This window comes from Vitis riparia, chromosome 8 (assembly GCF_004353265.1).
Source record: "Vitis riparia cultivar Riparia Gloire de Montpellier isolate 1030 chromosome 8, EGFV_Vit.rip_1.0, whole genome shotgun sequence".
Taxonomy (NCBI): Eukaryota; Viridiplantae; Streptophyta; class Magnoliopsida; order Vitales; family Vitaceae; genus Vitis; species Vitis riparia.
The window spans coordinates 17,767,348-17,787,220 of record NC_048438.1 but is presented as its reverse complement, the minus strand read 5'-3'; the positions used below and the strand labels follow the sequence as shown (position 1 = coordinate 17,787,220).

Genomic DNA, 19,873 nt, shown 5'->3' with positions numbered 1-19,873 from the left:
ATGAGAGAGCAAATGAAGAATGAAAGCAAAAATGGATGAAATGGATGAAATTTGGGCTATTTATAGAATAAATTTGGGCCAAAATAGCCGTTGGAACATTAATTTACCGTTGAAAATCAATTTTGGCCGTTGGATAAAAAATTGGGAGCAATCTGGCCGTTGGATCGCCATATTACCATTGGAATCACATCTAGGCCGTCGGATCAACACGGGCGTGATCTGGGCCGTCAGATCAAGTTGCATGAAGGAGGGGAAATATCACAAAAAAATCAGCGATATATCGCCGATATATCACCGATATTTTGTCACCAGAGGCGATTTTTTCAAAATATCTCCGATATATCTCCCAAAACCGATATATCGCCGATATATCGCCGATATTTTGGCGATATTTACGGAAATATCTCTCCTCGATTTTTCTCCTCAAAATGTCGTGTCGCCGCCTCCCGATACAAGATATATCGGCGATATATCGCCGATATATCCCGATATTTTCCTCCATGGTAGTGAGACGATAGTGGATTCTCAAGGAGCGTGTGACGTGGAAGCTAGTATTATGATTGATTGTCTTATGATATGCAGAGAAAATGAAAAGCAATTGAAAATAATAAATATTTTGTATTTAAATTAATCTAAAACTATTGTATCTTTTTCTTTTTATTATTTTTCTAACTCAAATGAAAAATACTTAAAAACATTTATTTAATTTCATAATTAATCCAAAACGTCTCGTTGATAAAAAAATATATATATATATATATATATATATATATATATATTTAAAACATAAATACAAAAATGATAAAAATTACATATTTGTGGCCTAGAGATATTTTAAGTGAGAGATTCCTTAAAATCATCGCAACATTACAAAAGATTCAAGAGCACTTAAAGATCTACTTAAAAATCTTCAAGTAAAAGTTTTTGGATTTATGTAAAATATTTTAGATAAAAAAAGTTGGACATTATACAATTATCATAAGACCCTATTTTTTAAAAGGTTTCATATGTAAATAAATAATAATTTTATTTGGTTAAGAAGATAATGGGCATGTTTAGGGATGACAACGAAACAAATTTAAAAAGGGTCATCCAATCCCAACCCGTCCCATTTATTTATATTTATTTTCATCTCAATCTAAAAAAAAATTATATAGATGTAAGATAGATATATAAAATTTTCATATCTATCTTATTTTACCCTCATCAAGATAAATTTGAAATTTAAATAAATAGATTAAGTGTATGTTTGAAATATTTTTTTAAACTTACATATTTGAGTATTGTCTTATTTTATCTCATTCTACTTTAATTATATATAAAATTAATTAAATTTAATTTTTAATTTTAATTTTTGAATATAACAATGATAATAATAATTTTCAATAAAATAAAATTGTAAAAATTAATAATATTTTAATTATTTATAAAGTATATTTATTTTAATGTAATTAAATATTTAAAAATAATATTTAATGAAACATGGAAGATAATTATTTTGAATAAAGGGCTGAAATGGGCAACCAATCTTCAATTCATTTTAGAACCCTATTAAACTGTAAATCCAAATTATGAAAATAAATATAACATCTGATTTAAAAATCACAATCAGTACTCACGCGTCAGTAAATGACGAGAAATAATCACGATATAATTTATGAACCAGGTTCGGAATGGGATTACATTTCAGTCTCAAATCAAATGATGCGAAACAAGTGAAAGGGCGGTGGAGGGTTAATTATGTCTTTTCTCGATAAGTTCAAATCATGTGTCTGTACGTGCGAAAAGTGAAATCATCTGAGTAGAACAACTAACACCATTTTCATCGTGAGCCGCTTCCTGTTTGGAGAGGAGCGACACGGGGTGGGAAAAATATAACGGTCATGAGTCCATTTCAAGAAACGAACCAGTGTGGTTATCAGCTGCTTGACTATTTTTCCATTTTCTTGTAATGGTGTTGGGTTAAGCAAGAATCGTCATTCCATGGCTTCAAACGAGGAAGGCGATGTTATTTTCCTTGTATGCACAAACCCTAATTCAATTGAAGAACCGATCGCGGAGGACGAGATTTACATATCGACTGCTGAGACCTCTTCCTGGGACTTGCCTACTATCCTCAGTCATAGAATCGTGAAGGTTCAATCCAATCGGAACAGGTCAGTGATCGGCAGTTCCTTCGTTATCTTCTTCAATTTCGTTATCACAAATCCTTATATTACGAAATACTACTCTTGCAGGCTCATCCAACATTCTTCCTATTTCCACAGCCTCCTCTGCGGAAACTTTAGGTAAATTTCATCCTTTTTTTATTTATTTTTCTTTTTTTTTTTTCTATTCCTACAAGTATATATATTGATCATTCCATTACTTTCTTTAATTCAAACATGAGAAAAGGAAAGAAAATTTTACCCTCTAATTATGATTAATATATTGATTATTTATAATCATATAATTGATAAATAGATCAAAATTATCTATCACTGTCTTCTATTAATCACTATTCAATATCAAACAATCTGTACTGTAATAATAATAATAATAATAATAATAGTCCTGTCTACAATTCAAACATGGAAAAAGAGAAGAAAATTTTACCATCTAATTATGATTAATATATTGATTATTTGTAAAAAATTAATAAACAGGTCAAAATTATAGGCATTCTTTTTTTATTAATCACCATTCAATATTTTTGTTTTTGTTGTTTTTTGAAATTCTGTTTTATGCTAGTGTTCTTTTTGTTTATGATATACTTAATTTATGTTTAAAATAAAATATGATTTTAACATGTTAAATTTGGAAACAATCATGATGCTTGGACGAAGACAATACACATTTTAAATGTAGTTTCTAATGGTTGTATAAGTGAAAACAATGAAATTTTTTATTTTTTATCATTTTAAATATTAAAAGACACTGAGAGAATGTAAAATAGTATAGTTTTGAAATTTGATAAAGTTGGTCTTAGGACTTCTTTGGTTACATGAAACTCGAACTGAATCTAAATCGTATACACTCCAAATCAGCAAAGTTAACTCTGTAGAATGAGCAAAAATTTTGAATTCCAGAAAATTGTAAGTCTAAATAACATATAATTCTGCATGACCATATGCATGAGCTATTTTGCCCTTGGTAGTTTTGTAGGGTTAATCTGAAGGCCAGAATTAGTTTACTGTATGAATTACCATGCCATGAATCGTAGCTGTCTATGAAATACACACCTGTACTTTTCATGATATAGTGTAAAACTAGCTATTCTCACAGCTGACATCCTCCCTGCTCTTTCTGACTCCATGGTTGGCTATCACATATGTGTAGCAGATGCCCCCCCTTTAAAATACCATTGAAGCTTATGTTTGCTTTAGCTTAATTTCTTTGGTTATCTTTTACTATTTCGTGCATGTTGTCCATTTTTCTGATCCATTTTGCAGAAAATCGTGCCATGGCTCTATTTCGATCCAGTGGAACTTGGAAGCATTCATTAATATTCTGAAGTTCATTTATGGTTGCCCATTGGATGTGACTCCCCAGAATTTCATTCCTCTCTATGAGGTAGACAATTACATTATTTCATATATCTGTTAATATATGATAATATAAGTACTAATTACCCATTTTTCTCATTTGGCATCCCTACTCCAAGGCAGAGCCCATGAATTTAAGGCCTCTTGTACATCCAACTTGATGTGGTGTGCTGAACTTGATCCTTCAATATACTTTGCAATCCACAAGTTGGATGGGACTGTATCATAATCATTTTTTTACCTTTACACATTTGAGATGCCAAAGCTAGAGGGAATTTTTTTTGGTCAAATGCTGTTCTCTTGGTCAAATCCTTTAAGATTTTAACTGTTGAAGGTAATTTTTAAGGAGTGAATTAGGCAATAAGGACACAACATTGTAGGACAAGTTGCACTGAAATAAGTTTGCTGAGATAGATGAGTGAAACAATTGGACAACAAGATACAGAATTGCTTGTCAGGAGGGAAAGGAATGGAGTAGCCTGTTGTAGGACGACCCTAGGATGGTTGCCTACAATCAAATAGTTGGGTTAGGGTTTAAGGAGAGGAACGAGGTATAAAGTTTATGGTAAAGGAAATAAAATAAAAAAATAGAGAAAAAGAAGATAAGAAGAGAAGAGATAGAAACCTTAGAATCTCGCTAAGGCCTTCTAGGAGTCTCACCTAGAAGAAAATTAATGAAGTCTCACCATTGAGGATTGTAATACTTGCAAAAAAAACGTAATATTATTAACATTGATCAATTTACTTCGATTTAATTGATTAGCTTTATTTATAGGTTTCTCTAAGAAATCCAAAGTCTCCTAGGATTCTAATAACCTATCACGATTTTGATTCTAGTTCTCCTATAACTTAATTAACTACTCTTAATTTAACTCTAAATACTAATTCTAATTTAATTCCAAGCAATACTAATCCTAATTTAATTCCAACTAATATTAATCTTACTTAAAGTTTATTTATGTCTTTTCTTTCCTTTCTTGAATATACTTTAAAAGGTTTTCTCCCATCATAGCGTTGTGGAAAGTGATGAGGAGGGTGAATGGAGGTTTAAGCTAAGGCTGAATTTGTAGTGGGTGATGGAAAAAGGTTAAGGTTTTATCACGATTCATGGCTTGGTGAGTCTTCTTTGAGAGACTTGGATTATATTGCAGAAAATGGAACAAGAGTAAGGTTGTGGTGTGATCTTGGAAGTCTTTTCCCAACCAAAGAAGTATGGGGGCCATATGTTCTTACAAAAGTGAGTTTCTTTGCTTGGGAGACTATTAGGAAGAGAATTTTGACTATGGACCAAATTAGGAAAGTAGGATGGTCCCTAGCTAATTTGTACCGTCTGTTTAGGAGTATAGAAGAATTGTCTAATCATATCTTTGCTGCTGTCTGGCTGGAAGCTTGTGGCATTTGTTATCCACTCTATTTGGTGTTTGTTGGGTTGTCCCTGATCAGTGAAAGAGGTACTATTGAGTTGGCATGGGAGTTTTTGTGAGAAAGAAAAGGTGAAAAATCTAGAGGATGACTCTGTTGCGTTTATTCTGGACCAGTTATGGTCCCCATCTCCCCTTCCCCAACTTTTTTGGTTGGCGCTTTTAATATCATATTCCTCTTTTATCCTTAAAAAAGAAAAAAAAAAAAGATTTAGAATTGAATCCCCTCGTAGAGGTGTAGTCTCAATAGGACTGAATAGTGTAGGGTCCGCTAAGATGGTTCAAATGTTTGCATTTGAGACTCTTGATACATGAGTTTTGTTGCAAATTGAAAGATCCAATTGAGGAGATTTCAAGACTGAAAATACATGGCAGGGCTGGTAAGTGCTGATTTAGTGTTCAAGGTTTTCCACTTGTCAGCCCAAAAGACAAAAGAACTCTTATGCTTGAAATGAAGAGATGGTTTGGACAGACTAGGATAGCATCATTATATTTGGGTTTCCTATCTCAAAAATGAGGCAGTTAAATTACATTATGATGGTGGTCTCATATTTTTGACATCAATGCCCGAAATTCTTTTTTTCTCTTTGAATCATCTCTTTTCCACCATCTATTAGAGCTTTCCAGGGCTTTGAAATCAATTATATACATCTTCAATTGACTTTGATCTTTTATATACACCGCTATGACTACCAGAACAACCAATCAGCTTTTATGTTTTCTAACTGCTTTAGAATTTGTCATATTCTTAAAATTTTTTGCTACAATTTCAGGGTGCACTATTTTTTGGAGTGGATACACTTCTTTTGAAGTGTAAGATTTGGTTCTCAGAGTTAATTTCATCCAAGGGGCCATTGTCACTTCAAATACAATTGGACGATTTAATTCATATTTGGGACTTTGGTTTAGAGCATGGTGAGCATTTTATTTGGTTTTTGCAGCCTGTTAGATATGATTGAATTAGTATATTATGTTAATTTTAATTTGTGCAAGTTAATCTGATAGATGGATTTGGAATGTATTGCAGCAAATGATTTTATTCCGGAACTTTGTACGATGTATCTTGCAAGGAACTTTGTATGTACTGACTTCTATTTGACTTTTGAGCATCTGCTTCGTACTTCCAAATTATTCTCTAACTACATTAAACACATGATGGGATCATTAGTCTAAATAGATTCATATTTCAGTAGTCATTCTGTTGATGAATCTATGAGCTGAAAACTCTCATTCACTTATTATGTTGATGCATACAATTATCATATTTTTCCTAATGCACTGTTCCATATTATGCAACATGGTGATGATAACTTATAATGTGTTTGTGGTTGAAGTCAACTGAATCATATAGAATAGTTTATATTCCAATAAAAAAAAAATAAAAATCATATAGAATAGTTTATTGACAGGCTTATAGGTGTCTTCTGAAGATGATTTACTATCATTTACATATTTTGCTTTCTGCAAAGATTTTGGTGTCTAGGTGTCTCATCCTGTTTCCATTAATGAACACTGATATGTGATTGGTTTTGTTTTCTGCAGATGTGGGCGATGTCCTGTAACTCTTATGGCAATTTACCTTACAATATGTTGATTGCTTGCACAAGACATCCTGAGTTGACAGTAGATAGGTTGGTTATTTATCAGGCAAGTAACCTGATTGATTCTGTGTTATACCATATGTACTTCTGATATTTATGTTTTGCAGTGAGAAGCATCTTTCTGATGCCCTTCTAGTTTGGCTAGCTGCTAATCCAGAATTGTCTGAATGCTCAAGCTGCCTGGAAGATGATTGTACTGATGTTCTGAAACAGGTAACATAAAGCAGGGGAAATTACAAGAGGCAACAGAATTTCATTGTTCAGTATTTCCCAAAATAGGAGTTCAACAGTCTGATTATGGCTCTTAGAAAAGCAATTCTTATATTCAGCAATTGACTATATATGGGTGTATGAACTTTGGATGACTTAAGTTAAGCAACTGAACTGAAATAAGATATGAGAATCTCAGAAAAAGGAGCTCGAAGTAGAAATTCTGAAATTCCTTGTATTAAACTAAATTTACCTATCAAATAAAATAATAATAACAATAATAAATTATGTCAAAAATTCTATTCTACATTTTCATACCAAAATGGGGGAATTCAGAATTTCTTTTTCCAAACTGAGAGTGGACAAACAGGAATTAACCTAGCCACTCCCTGCTATTTGGCATTTTTAAGATGCTGAATGGGATGTTGGTTTGTGCTGATCACAGGTAAGGTCCAGATTAGCCATGGTCCTGTAGCTAAACGCTTTCTAAACAAAGCTAGTACCTGCTTGGTCGTAAAATGAATTTTCTTCTTTTTCCCACATAAAAACTCTAGTCTTTAACTGGATCATTGTGCCTATCTATCATATTCCAATTTAGTGGTAGTGTTTTCCATCATTGTGCCATCAACCAGATATTAATGAATATTTTGTTTCTGATCAAAATTAAAAGGGGAAAAAGAGAGGAAACCAATGGGTAGAACCGATACTAAGGCCCTGCTTGGTAACTATTTTTTAAAATAGTTTTCTATTTTTCAGAAAAAAAAAACCAGGAAAACACGTTTGATAACTAGAAAACATAAAACAATTTTCTATTCTTAAAAATATAAAATAGTGTTTTAGATAATATCTTTTAGTAGTTTTCACTTGCTTTTTGTGAGCTATTCCAAAAAATAATTATACAAATATAGAGAATGATTAAAAATAAAGCACTACATATAAAAGTTATTTTTAAAATATAGAAAATATGTTAAAAATATTTCAAGTTTCCAAATAGACTTTTGTTTTACAAATATTTTAAAAAACATTTTCGAAACTTTTAACCTGTTTTCTATATTTTTAATTATGTTTTAAAAATAACTTTTATCTATAATGCTTTATTTTTAATCATTCTTCATATTTATATAATTTTTTTTTAAAACAACCCTCAGAAAATAAGTGAAAATTGTTAAAAAGTGTTCTCTGAAAATACTTTATTTTCAAGTTTTAAGAACAAAAAATAGTTTTATGTTTTTTAATTGCTAAATGTGTTTTCCTATTTTTTTTTTCTAGAGTAGAAAATTGTTTTAAAAATTAGTTACCAAACAAGGCTTAAATGTCCACCATCTGGCTATTACTTTTATATACAGTGTGCATGCACAAATAAGACATCTCACAAATGTAGGGAACAATGAAGCATATTTGTGAAAATTTCCTTATATAATTGTTAGCATCAAACCATTTCTTCATTGTTATGAAGTAACTTAGCAACCTTTGAAGGAAAAAGGGACTACCAGAGATTCACTGAGGGTATTGATTTTGTAAAGGCATCTTATTTCTTATGTTTCTATGGGTTCCAGCTAACTATGATTTTTTTTTCCTAGAAGCTCAACCTTTGTTTTGTGTTAAACAGATCCGCGTTAACCTTTTGCCATTGTGGTTTTCTGCAGGTACTCTAAATTTTCTAGAATTTACCTGAAGCCTTAGACTGATATTTATGAGTATCCTTCATTGAATTTGTGAATAATATAAATCATATTGGCATCATGTTTTAGGGAAAAAACGGTGCTGCTATTTCTCTAAGCTTGCAGATAAGAGCATTAATGCGATTCTTAGTCTAGTCAAACATCCATCCACAGGCTCAGTCATTGACTTAGGAGACGAGGACTTGTGTCAACTCAGGATTCGATTAACGAAGTATACCAAGGTTTTCCTTTCAGTTTTCATATTTCTATTAGTGCTCTTGCAGGCCATCTCAAAGTTATAATTTTTTTTTTTTTTTTGATGATTTGGTCCCATTGGGTTTAGAGATGATATTAATTATAGGGGTAAAATAGAAATTAAGTCTTTGGTTTTTATTATATCATTAAACACGTATTACAAATTCTAGACATTGTTTTTTGAGAATAACTTCTTTAAAGTAGGAGGTAGTAAAAGCTAGATACTAGTTTCTTATATAGCTTTCTCTTTCCCCTTCCTTCCCTTCCTCCCTCCTTCCCTCTCTCACACTCTTTGTGTTTTGACTAATAAAAAGGAAAATTAAGGGTTTGATAGCAATTTCCATATCTTTCCTAAAATAAAAAGAGAGAAAAAGTGCTTGATGTGCTTTTTTTTTTCATAGATAGGTAAACAAAATAAATATATTAAAGGCGTTAGCTAAAGACACACCAAAGTACACAAGTCATATACAAAGGCAGTTACGAAAGCAATAAAAAGGGTAACAAAAAACAATCGCCCCATCAAGATGAACCTAACTAGTCTATTAAAGCTACCATAGTTAAGGAGTCTCTATCTATGTACACCCTCACCCATCACAAAAGTTACAAAGAAATAAGAATACAAGTGAATGAACATACATTTTTTTGCTTTCAAAAGATTTTTGATTCCTCTCCTTTCATAATGTCCAAAAAATACAAAGCGAGATAACCCTCAAAACCTTCTTTTGTGTTTTACCCACAAAAATCTCATGCCACCCTAATAGAGTCATTTTTATGGGCCAAGGCATCACTCATGCTACCTTAAACAAGAAGAATACCAAACTCCATCATAACACAATGAAGGAGTGTGGTTAATAGTCTCTTCCACTTCCATATAAGGAAAACATCAGTTCACTAGGTGCCATCCTCTTCTCTATGGTTAATCCAACGTCAAAGCCTTTCCTTAATAAGCTTCCCATGTAAAAAAACGTACTTTGGTTGGGATCAATGAGTTCCAAATCGCTTTTGAGGAGGAAAGTAACTACTTTTTCCTGCCTCATAAAATAGTAGAACGATTTGAATAGAAATTTTCTCTTATTAGCAACCAATTGAATGCAACCTATCATCTTCATTCCTTTTTACCTCCTTTCCTTGAAGTCTTGAGAACAAATCTTTGGATCCTTTCCAACTACTAATAATTCAGTTTCCTTGAGAAACAAGAATTCCAAATCCCTTCCTCTTCGTAGGGGTCCCAAACATCCATCACCCAAGCTTCCTTTGTCAAGGATATGGAATATAATAAGATAAAAGATTCTCTCAGAGTTGAATCACCACATCAGATATCATTCCAAAAATTCACCCTTCTACCCTTGGCCTTATTGAAAGAGGTTCTTCTACTAATGTTATCCTACCTACCCCTGTTGACTTTCTACAACCCAACTCCATCTCCATCCCTACCTTTCCTTGTACATCAACCCCCTTCTACCTCCTCATACTTCTTAACAATAACCCTCTTCCAAAGAGACTCGTTTTTGGATGCAAACCTCCACAACCACTTTTCTAGAAGTGCCTTATTGAGAATGGAAAGCTTTCTAATACCAAGACCTCTATCAAATTTCTCCTTGTAGGCAATATCCCATTGCACTAGATGCGACTTTTTCTCCAAAGAATCCCTACCCCATAAGAAGTTCTTTTGAATCTTCTCAACCCTTAAGCTTACTCTTTCGAGCATGTCAAAAAAAGACATTTGATAAATAGACAATCTTAAAAGGGTCCTTTTGATAAAAGTAAGCCTCTCACCTTTAGATAGATACTGTTTTATCCACATGGCCAACATATTTTAGGCTCTCTTTTCTACCAAGTGGCAGCACATCGTTGATTTATAGGACACTCCTAAAGAGAGCTCCAAATAGGCAACAAGAAGCCTCCCCTTCCTCCAAACCATCTTAATCACTAGATCATCCACATTAGGAATATTGTCCGTTGGAATTAACTTGCTCCTTTTGCTGATCAATCTTTAGCCTTGATTAGGCTTCAAATAACATAAAGGTCCAACCAAGGTAAACTACTTGATCATGGTTTGCTTCGCAAAAAATAAAAGTGTCATTTGCGAATAGAAGGTAAGACACCTCATTTCCTTTCCCTACCTTACCACTTAACTTAAACCCTTGATGTTGGACCACATGCACTCTTGCAAGCTTAAGCTAATCAGGGGTAGAGCTAGCTCCAGATACAAGACCCAACCAACGTTAATAATTAATCGATGTGGGACAGTGGATTTCTGTCCATCCTACATCAGACACCCTTACTTAATTGTTAACACCCACGTCAACGAGCACTAGGTGAGCTAGGCCGAATCTTACTCTGATACCTAATGATGCAGGACCACATACATTCCCAAAAGCTTAAGCAAATGGGGCCCAACCTACACTAGTAATCAGTTGACGTGGGGCATTAGACTTCCATCCATCCTACATCAACCTTGAAAAGGAACCTCCCTCCTTTGCCTTTTTCAACAAACCACTAAGCCCTTCCATAGCTAATACAAAAAGATAAGAGGTAAAGGGATCCCTTTGCCTTAGATCCCCAGAACTCCCAAAAAATCCCAATGGAAGTATCATTAACCAACATTGGAAAACTCACTGTAAAAATGTACCAATTGATCCAACCAATCATTTTTTTTGAAAAAACCCATTTTGTTAAAGATTTCTAGCAAATAGGTCCAATTAACATTGTCATTGGCCTTTTCAATATCCAACTTGTGTAAAATGCCATTCAAACCATTCTTTTGTGTTGAGTCTATTGCTTCATTGATCATTAGCGCCTCATCCAATGACAGTGGGTGTGGTAGGAGAGGCTGGGATTTATTGGTAGTGGACCAATGAAAGTGAGAATTTTATTGTGTGGACTATCAATAGCATTTTATTGCTTCATTGGTTATTAGCACCTCATCCAATGAAAGTGGGTGTGATAGGAGAGGCTGGGATTTATTGGTAGTGGACCAATGAAAGTGAGAATTTTATTGTTTGAATATCAATAGCATTTTTCACCTGAACCATACTTGTTTCTTATACTGCCCCCTTTCTCTCTGGGCTTTGATTAATAAAAAGGAAAATCATGGGTGCAGTTTTGATATCATTCGTAAAAGAGAAGGAAAGAGTGCTTGGTGTGCTTAAAGCACCCTTAGTTTAATGTGCTCCTCTTTAGAAGTAAAATACCAAAGCCGAATCTTTTTTTTTTTTTTTTCTTTTTTTCATTGTTGTCTAGCCAAAGGAATGGAATATATGGTAAGCTTCATTATTATTTTTCTTAACAAAGTGAAGAGTTAACTTTCAGATGTAAAACGTAGGAGTTTCCTTTACAGATCAGGAAAAAACTAGAGCGCTGGGTTTCAAACAGTTTGCATTCAAGCAAGTTCACATCTCAACATGTTAGTTGATGAAGAAGTCTGAAAGCATTTTAATCTGTCATCATTTTTTCCTATGCTCTAGTGGTTGTATATGTGCCTTTAAATTTATAGCCTTTCTCACCTGGACTCTGTAAAAAATCATTGGATTTTGTGTTCACAACATGCCATTGTTCATGATTATATAACTTATTTTTTTCCTTATCTGTGCAGAAAGTGGACAACTCAGGTTGTCCACAAATAACAGTCGAGCTTCTACTTCTATCTGTGATTCCTTGTTCCTATATTATGGACTCCAAATTGAGAAAGAGCATTGAGCAGTCTTTGATCAACCTTAAACATCTTGACCGAAAGCAATATGCCATCTCACCAGGGTTGTTGCCAATCTTGACTTTTGAAGCAGTACAGGATGTAGATATTTCTAAGTGTTCAAGGCTACATTTTGAAGCTGCCATTGAGTGCTTCTGCAAGTCATTTCCAGCATTAAGAACGCTGCGGGCAGCTTATTTATTGAATATCAAGATGACCAGTTTGCGCCAATTGGTGAAGTGTTCCCTGCTCTCTGAAGTGGACTTAACCGTTGATGTTAGCCCAGTTATACCAATGCAAGTGTCAATTATATCTTCTAGTCAGACGATAACACCAAAAATATCCACAACATTTGTTCAGTCAGAGAATTATATTTTGGATGCTACATCATTTTCTCTCTCTGGATCCTTGCTCTCAAATATTACAAATCTCACGTTGGAGGGTCGAACCGATGTTAGTGGTAAGATGTTTTTGCTTATGTTTAGATCAAGTGGACTTGGTTTTTGATATATTAATTATTCTATTATTCATACAATTGAAATTTGGCATATCCATGGCATGGTGTAGTAGCTGGCAAACCCACAAGTTGCAGGGCTATGGGGTAGGAGGATGGGAGCCACCATTTTTTTTATTTATTTAGTCTGCTTAGGTGAGCATCTAGTGTCCAGGATATTTTTTTTTATGGGAAATTTGACTAGCTAGTCTCTTTTGTCATTTTAGATGGTCAGGTAAGATAGTCAATCTACCATGGGCATGCATATAACATACCCATGTGACCGTGTTCTTGTTAGACTCTTGCCATTTTTGCCTGGGTTGGAAACCTCAAATCCTTGACATTTTCTTCTTCCAATTTATTGCAGCATGTTTTGTTTCTCCTTTTATGTAAGTGCCCATTGCTTTGCTTCATGTCAACTACTCACTGTTCTTTGAATGCTTATATTTTCAGATTCAGATCTCCAAGATATCTCAGAATTCTGTGTGTCCTTATGCTACCTCAACCTTAAAGCATGTACTTCAGTAACTGATACTGGCATGTCAATTCTTATACGCAGATGTATTAAGCTACAGTCAATCCTAGTTTGTGATACCTCTTTTGGGAGGAATTCGATTTTGGCTCTTTGCTGCAGTCTTCCTAATTCTGGTAATTCTGTTGCTGTGGATTTTGGAAACAAGCAACAAAATTCAGTGGCTCTAAAGCTTCAAACACTGCATATGGGTGGTTGCAAGGGTAAATTTCCCCCCTCATGTTGTCTATATTTAGAAAAATTGGTATGCTGATAAACATGTTAGAAAAAAATAGTGCATATCTATATTTTTAAGGCCTTGCTGGGTTGAAGAAAAAGAAAAACAAAAACAGAAACAAGAATATAAAAATAGAATTACTACCTTGCAGTGATTCTGATTTTATATTCACAGAAGAAATTTTATGAGGTTTCATGGATCCTAGACCCTTAAAATCTTAATCAATCAATGGCTAAAAATTTTAGAGTAAATTTTTAATTTGACTTTTTTTATTGAAAATTTGGGTTCTGAGTTTTGATAGGCAAATTTGAATAAGGATTTTGTTTGTTTGTTTTAATAGAAGTTTCTGATCCCAAACAATGGGAAAAGGGCACCTTTAGTTACTTGCGTCCTAATATTTTTCTAATTCCTAAGGTGGAAGAGGGGGATTGAGAAGATTTCTCTAAGGAATCATGCTCTACTAGGGAAATGACCGTGGAGGTTTGCTAGGGAGAGTTCTGCTCCGTGGCATCAGGTTATTTTACCCATATATAGGACACATACTAATGGATGGAATGCCAACACTATAGCTAGGTGGTTACATCGTTGCCCATGGAAGACTATTGCATAGGTTTTTCAGGATTTTACCATGTACATTTGGTTTGTGGTGGGAGATAGGAAGAGAATCCGTTTTTAGGAAGACTTTTGGTGGAGGGATCAACCTTTGGGTTCTCAATTTCCAAGATTATTCAGAATAGTCACGGTTAAAAACTTCCTATTTCATTAATTCTTGGGTTTACTTATCCCTTATTTTGGAACTTTAACTTCCATCATAACCTTTCTGATTTTGAGATAAAAGACCTAGAAAGACTCATGTCCTCTCTAACTCGTTTGCACTTATCTTTAGTTGTTCCAGATGCGAGAACTTGGTCTTTATCTTCATTAGGTTTATTTACAATGACATCTTTCTTTTAGTCTTGTCCCACCATTTTGATCAAATTCCTTTTTTCCTTACTAATTTTGTTTGGAAATGTTAAGTTCCTTTTAAGGTCAATTATTTTGTTTGATTAGTGGCACACAATGAAGTAAACACTAATGACATGCTATAGTTGAGAAGACCCTATAAAGTCCTCAGTTCTAATATTTGTAAGTTGCGTATGAAACATGGAGAATTAGTAGATCATCATTTTTTACATTGTCCTTTGACGATGGGGTTGTGGTACAAATTATTTAGATTGGCTAAGATGGATTGGGTTCCCCTGCTATGACATGATAACTATTTCATTTAAGGGATTGGGAAGCTCCATGAGAGGCCTAATATTGTGGCAAACTGATTGTATTGCTTTTAATTTGGGTTGTGTGGTGGGAAAGAAATGCTAGGATTTTTGAGGATAAGGCAAGGATTTCAAAGGTTCTTTGGGATAACATTCATTTCCTTGCTTCTTTTTTGGGCCTCTTGCACTACAACTTTTAAGGGCATTTCCCTTAATGTGGTTCAACTTGATTGGTTAGCGGTGTGTAGTTCCAAGGGTGTGGGTTAGGAAGGAGAGGTTGCTCTTTTTATTTACTTTATGATTTATGGTTTTTGGTATTCCTTATGTTTAGCTTTTGTTTGGGGGAGGATTCCTCATCCTTCTATTGTACTCTTCTTAATTCCTAATTCAATATATCACATTTGTTTCTCATAAAATAAAAATAAAAAATCTGATTTCAATCACTGGCTATTCATGAGCTAATATTTAAAATTCTGCAATTTTTGTCTTCTAACATTTTTCTCTATGTTCTTCAAATAAAAACCTGAAGAGAGTCACAGCTTCTGAGATGATTGCTTTTTGGAAACCTCGGTTCAAGTCACAATTAAATCTTATCCTACTAATCGGGGTCATGCATAGGATTTCCCTAATGTTTTTCTTTCTTATTGGGGGCCATAGTTTCTGGTAGAACATGTGACCATAGGAATTGCAAAATGGTTGAACAGGATTTATGATAAAACCAAGGATTGGGATACAACTCTGTGATATGCAAATTCATCATTTTGGTTTGAGTCTATCTTAAGAATAACAGCACCTTAGAAAATTATTCTTTTATATAATTCATTATTTTCTTTGCAGGTGTTGATGAAACATCTTTGTTGGAGGTTTTGTCTCAAGTGCAGGTTTTAAGGAGTCTTTGCTTGAGGGAGACTCACCTTGTTGACCATGCTCTTTGTAGTTTCTCTGGTTCTTCCTTGGAGATGCTTGATGTAGATAATACCATGGTATGTATCTTTTTCTGAAGTTCTGCAGTCTCATATTCTGCACATCAGTTATGTATACACAGTTTGAAACTGAAAACAGAGAACATAGGATCAAATTAATCCTGGTCAGTTTCTTATAGAGAGCCAACCAAAAAATACAAAAAAAATATGAATTTCTTTTCATGCATCTTTTATTTTATTTATGTTGTATTTTTTTTTTCCTGCCCAAATGAAGGTAATAATATGCTGCCAAATGGATGATGTTGCTTTGTCAAACGACATGACACTGTTGTGAAATTGCAGGTTTCTGGGGCTGCTTTAGCTTATGTTGTCCGTGGAAATCCTGGCCTGAAGTGTTTGAAAGCTAGGGGCTGTAAAAATTTGTTTCAACAAGGAAGCAATGGTAAAGGGGAAGAATGTTCTTCTTTCTCACATTCTTGTAAAGAACTGTATTTGGAGTTGGCCAAGACATGCAAATTAGAAGAATTTTCATTTGGGTGGGGTTTTTCTCATTTCTCCCTTGAAGCTTTGGGACCTGCAATTACATCACTAAAGAAAATAAACATGGGCTTAGGTGCATCATTAAGTCATGATGCGCTCACATTACTACCCACAACTTGTCCTTTCCTAGAGTCGGTGATTCTTTATTTTCAGGTACTGTTTATTAACGTAGTAGATGTAGCATGCAAACATGAAATTGCTAACCAATATCTTACATATGCAAGTGGATTGCCCTAAGTGTCTCAGCTTGATATACATTGTTAGTTCATTAATAGTTTAAGCCTTTAGGTCATCGATAATTTTACATGGTATTAAAGCTTTGGTTTTCAAGAGGTTTGGAGTTTGAACCACACGTCTATTTCCCCTATTTATTAAATCCACATGCAAGCAAGACGAGACAGGGTGTTAAGGGTGTTAGCTTAATTGTGCCTACTTGATGTACAGTGTTGATCCATTACTCATGGTTTAAACTTATGGTTCAATTGGTGGTTTAATCATTCAAAATCATGGCAAAGTAAAACTTACCCTTTCATGCCCTGCTTGGGATAAAGACTTCCCTCTAATAAACTGTGCAAGTTTAATGCAATTGAATTTTCAGACTTTTGGTTTCTATCTCATGCTCCAAGAAGAAGAATAACAGTTGATTCCACTATAACAATATCTTCAGCAGAACTCATTGAATTTAGATTCTTCACTGTGCTTTTCTGGCACTTTTTCTGACTTTCCAGAAATAAATAAACTATAACCTGATTCTACTCCTATATTAAGATCAATAACAGGTGTGGATATACTTCCTTGATGAGAATAGTTGAATGTGAGGTTCCTTAGGCCTGCCTTTGCACAGTGTTTTCTGGAGTAGTTCCTTGATTTTCCTTTGGTTGACTTGGTATTCATTTCTCACATCCTATTAGAACTTATTCTCAATTGATAATTTTATTATAATTTCTGTTCTTGGCAGGTAATTACTGATAGTATCATGATAAACATCATGCAATCCTTGAGATACTTACAGGTGCTGGTCCTTTGTTACTGTCTTGGTGATATATCTTCTTTGAGCTTCAAATTCAGTATGCCAAATTTGAGGAAATTAAGGCTGGAAAGGGTGACCCCATGGATGACCAATGATGAGTTGGCTATTCTGACTCAGAACTGTGTTAATCTGGTTGAGCTTTCCTTGTTAGGATGCAGACTTCTCAATTCAGGTTGGCATTTATTATATAGAAAGCATGCTTTCACACTTTTATATATAAAGCCCTTGTGGCTTGGCTCAAGTGGTAAGGGCTTGGGTGGGATTCTGGGAGGTACCAGGTTCAAGTCCTAGTGGGGGCCAAAAAAAGGAAAACCTTTTACTTGAAAACATCCATTGCATGTATGTCATAAATTTGCACCCCCCCAACCTTTTTTTTTTTCCTTTTTTCTTTTTAAAATCTTTCTATTTATATAGTTTCAATATTGTTAAAAAAATTAACAAGGAGCTGATGAAAATTCTGACCCTTACCATTCTTTCCAACTTCTGTATACAAGATATTTCCTATTCTTATTTCTTTGTGCTAGCCTCTCTGCTACAGCTATAGAACTAGTAAAGGGTACCCTTAACTATTGGGGCAATACAAACATTTTGAACCCCTTCTTGTATTTTTTTCTTTGTAGATTCTCAGCAGATCATCTCATGTGGATGGCCAGGCTTGACTTCTATCCATCTAGAGGTATCCATTTTAAGGTTTTCAATGGCCTCTTTTTCTTGGTTTTTGACCAATTCTCTTTGGATTCATCTATTTACTTTGCAAAGAAAGGGTAGCTTGACTGATACTGGGATGTGGGGTTGTCACTTGTAGGTCAGTTTAAATTGGACCTTCTTGTGCCATTGAGTACTTGAGAGAGGCATTAATACTAGGAAATGGGAATAAATATTTTCTTTTCATCTTTGAAGGATAGTATAGTTAACTGGTGTCTGTCCAAAGAAAATTGACACGACTGCTTCTAAGACAGTGTAGAAAATTAGAAAAATGAGATGGTGCGGTGGATAGTTTCTTGAGATGAATACAAACTTGCCACCAGTAGGTTTTTTTTTTATCCTTCTTTTTTATGATTAGCTACTACCAGTAGTTATGGAAAATCTAACCAAATGTGCCAAATTAAAAACCATTTCTTGTTTTGGATATGTTCCTTTAGTTAGCAACTCAGCAAAACCTTAATTAGACTTGTTTTTTGGTCTTATCCAGAACCAGGAATTCTGAGTAATTTAGTATCTTTTGACTAGTATATTCTTTGGTCAGCAATCCAGCATATGTTTTTTGTTCATTGTTGTTGTTTCTTTCTGTGCCCAACATGTGCTTATTTCAAGGAAAGACAAGATTATCAGAGTAGACACATAAACTATGGGAAGTGTTTGTTTAAACCTTTTGGATTTTGTACCATTCTTTTCCTCCCTTTTCTTTGTTAGTTAATCAGGTAATTCTTTATTTGGAATTGACCAAGTGTTAGAATGGTACACTTCTAGAGGGGTAAGTTGTATTTCTCCAAGAGAGGCTAGCTGCCTTCTTCAATAGTTGAAAGGTTAAAACTAAAAATATGGTCTATGCATATGGGGTTTGAGCCTTGAGATATATGGTACTTGAGGAAACCTTGCACACAATACTCCTATTCACCAATAGAGTCTCTAGTGTCCCTACTAAGTACGAGGTTAAAACATCTTCAATTAATACATCTTTAGTTTCTGATAAAAAAAAATTTTAAAAATGATTAAAACACACGCACACAATAGCAAAGGAAAAAAAAAAACAAAAAAAAAGGAAAATTGGCATAGGTGGCCAAACAAATATTCAGGTTCAAATACCTATCTCACTTTGCTGCTTAGTGCACACCTCTAGAGCACTACCTATTGTCTTCATCTGCTTGTATTCATCTTAATATATGTAAAGATTTTCAGGCACGATCATTTTATAATATGCTTTTTTGTTATGGCATTCGGTTGAAAATTTTTCTTGTCATAGTTACATGAAATATAAACTATTTATTTGTTTCCTTCTCATTTAGCATTAGTGTTTTATAATTTCACTGCAGATGTTTGCCTTTTAAATGTGAGAATATGTGCTTTTGAATGTCATCAGCCTTTTCTTCGTCTTTTTTAGCCTTTTTTTTTCTCTTTTTTTTAGGAGTGTGGAGAAGTAACAGCAGATGGAGTCATTTCTCTTTTTGACTGCAAAGCCCTTGAAGACCTTTTGCTGCGTCATAATGTGAGTGTTCTTTCATTACTTCCTTTTCTTTCTCACCCTGCTGCATACCTGGCAACCATCAGATAAGCTGACCTTGATAATGTATTTGGATCTTCTATTTGACACATGATGCACATTCTTGATTATACCCACTCACAGCATACTCGGGGACTTCCTAGAAATGTCGATTAAAGTCTGATTAGATGGCTTCTATTTATTTATTTGATAGGTAAACAAGAATATTATTAACAGCCTAAATGAAAAGGGCTGCATCAAAGTACATAAGTGGTATAGATAGGAGAAATAAAAAAACGCCTCCTTCCTGTCAAAATATGCC

General features: G+C 34.1%; 1 protein-coding gene across 8 annotated transcripts in view; it reads left to right on the top strand.

The window, feature by feature from the left end:
* Window positions 1–1,781: 1,781 nt before the first annotated feature.
* The window catches only part of LOC117920935 (BTB/POZ domain-containing protein FBL11), a 30,479-nt gene continuing 12,387 nt past the window's right edge, over window positions 1,782–19,873 (top strand). For 3 of the 8 annotated variants that reach the window (XM_034838641.1, XM_034838639.1, XM_034838640.1), the window contains exons 1-16: window positions 1,783–2,156; window positions 2,238–2,288; window positions 3,432–3,552; window positions 5,719–5,860; window positions 5,973–6,022; window positions 6,488–6,576; window positions 6,654–6,759; window positions 8,366–8,402; window positions 8,508–8,659; window positions 12,268–12,823; window positions 13,310–13,591; window positions 15,696–15,841; window positions 16,124–16,474; window positions 17,280–17,523; window positions 17,972–18,027; window positions 19,477–19,557. In XM_034838641.1, the coding sequence (XP_034694532.1) occupies window positions 1,984–2,156; window positions 2,238–2,288; window positions 3,432–3,552; window positions 5,719–5,860; window positions 5,973–6,022; window positions 6,488–6,576; window positions 6,654–6,759; window positions 8,366–8,402; window positions 8,508–8,659; window positions 12,268–12,823; window positions 13,310–13,591; window positions 15,696–15,841; window positions 16,124–16,474; window positions 17,280–17,523; window positions 17,972–18,027; window positions 19,477–19,557 (2,637 nt within the window). In that variant the 5' untranslated portion in view covers window positions 1,783–1,983. Of the gene's footprint in view, window positions 2,157–2,237; window positions 2,289–3,431; window positions 3,553–5,718; window positions 5,861–5,972; window positions 6,023–6,487; window positions 6,577–6,653; window positions 6,760–8,365; window positions 8,403–8,507; window positions 8,660–12,267; window positions 12,824–13,309; window positions 13,592–15,695; window positions 15,842–16,123; window positions 16,475–17,279; window positions 17,524–17,971; window positions 18,028–19,476; window positions 19,558–19,873 lie in introns of those variants that run through there. The other 5 variants (XR_004652278.1, XM_034838643.1, XR_004652277.1 and 2 more) reach the window with 4 other exon arrangements.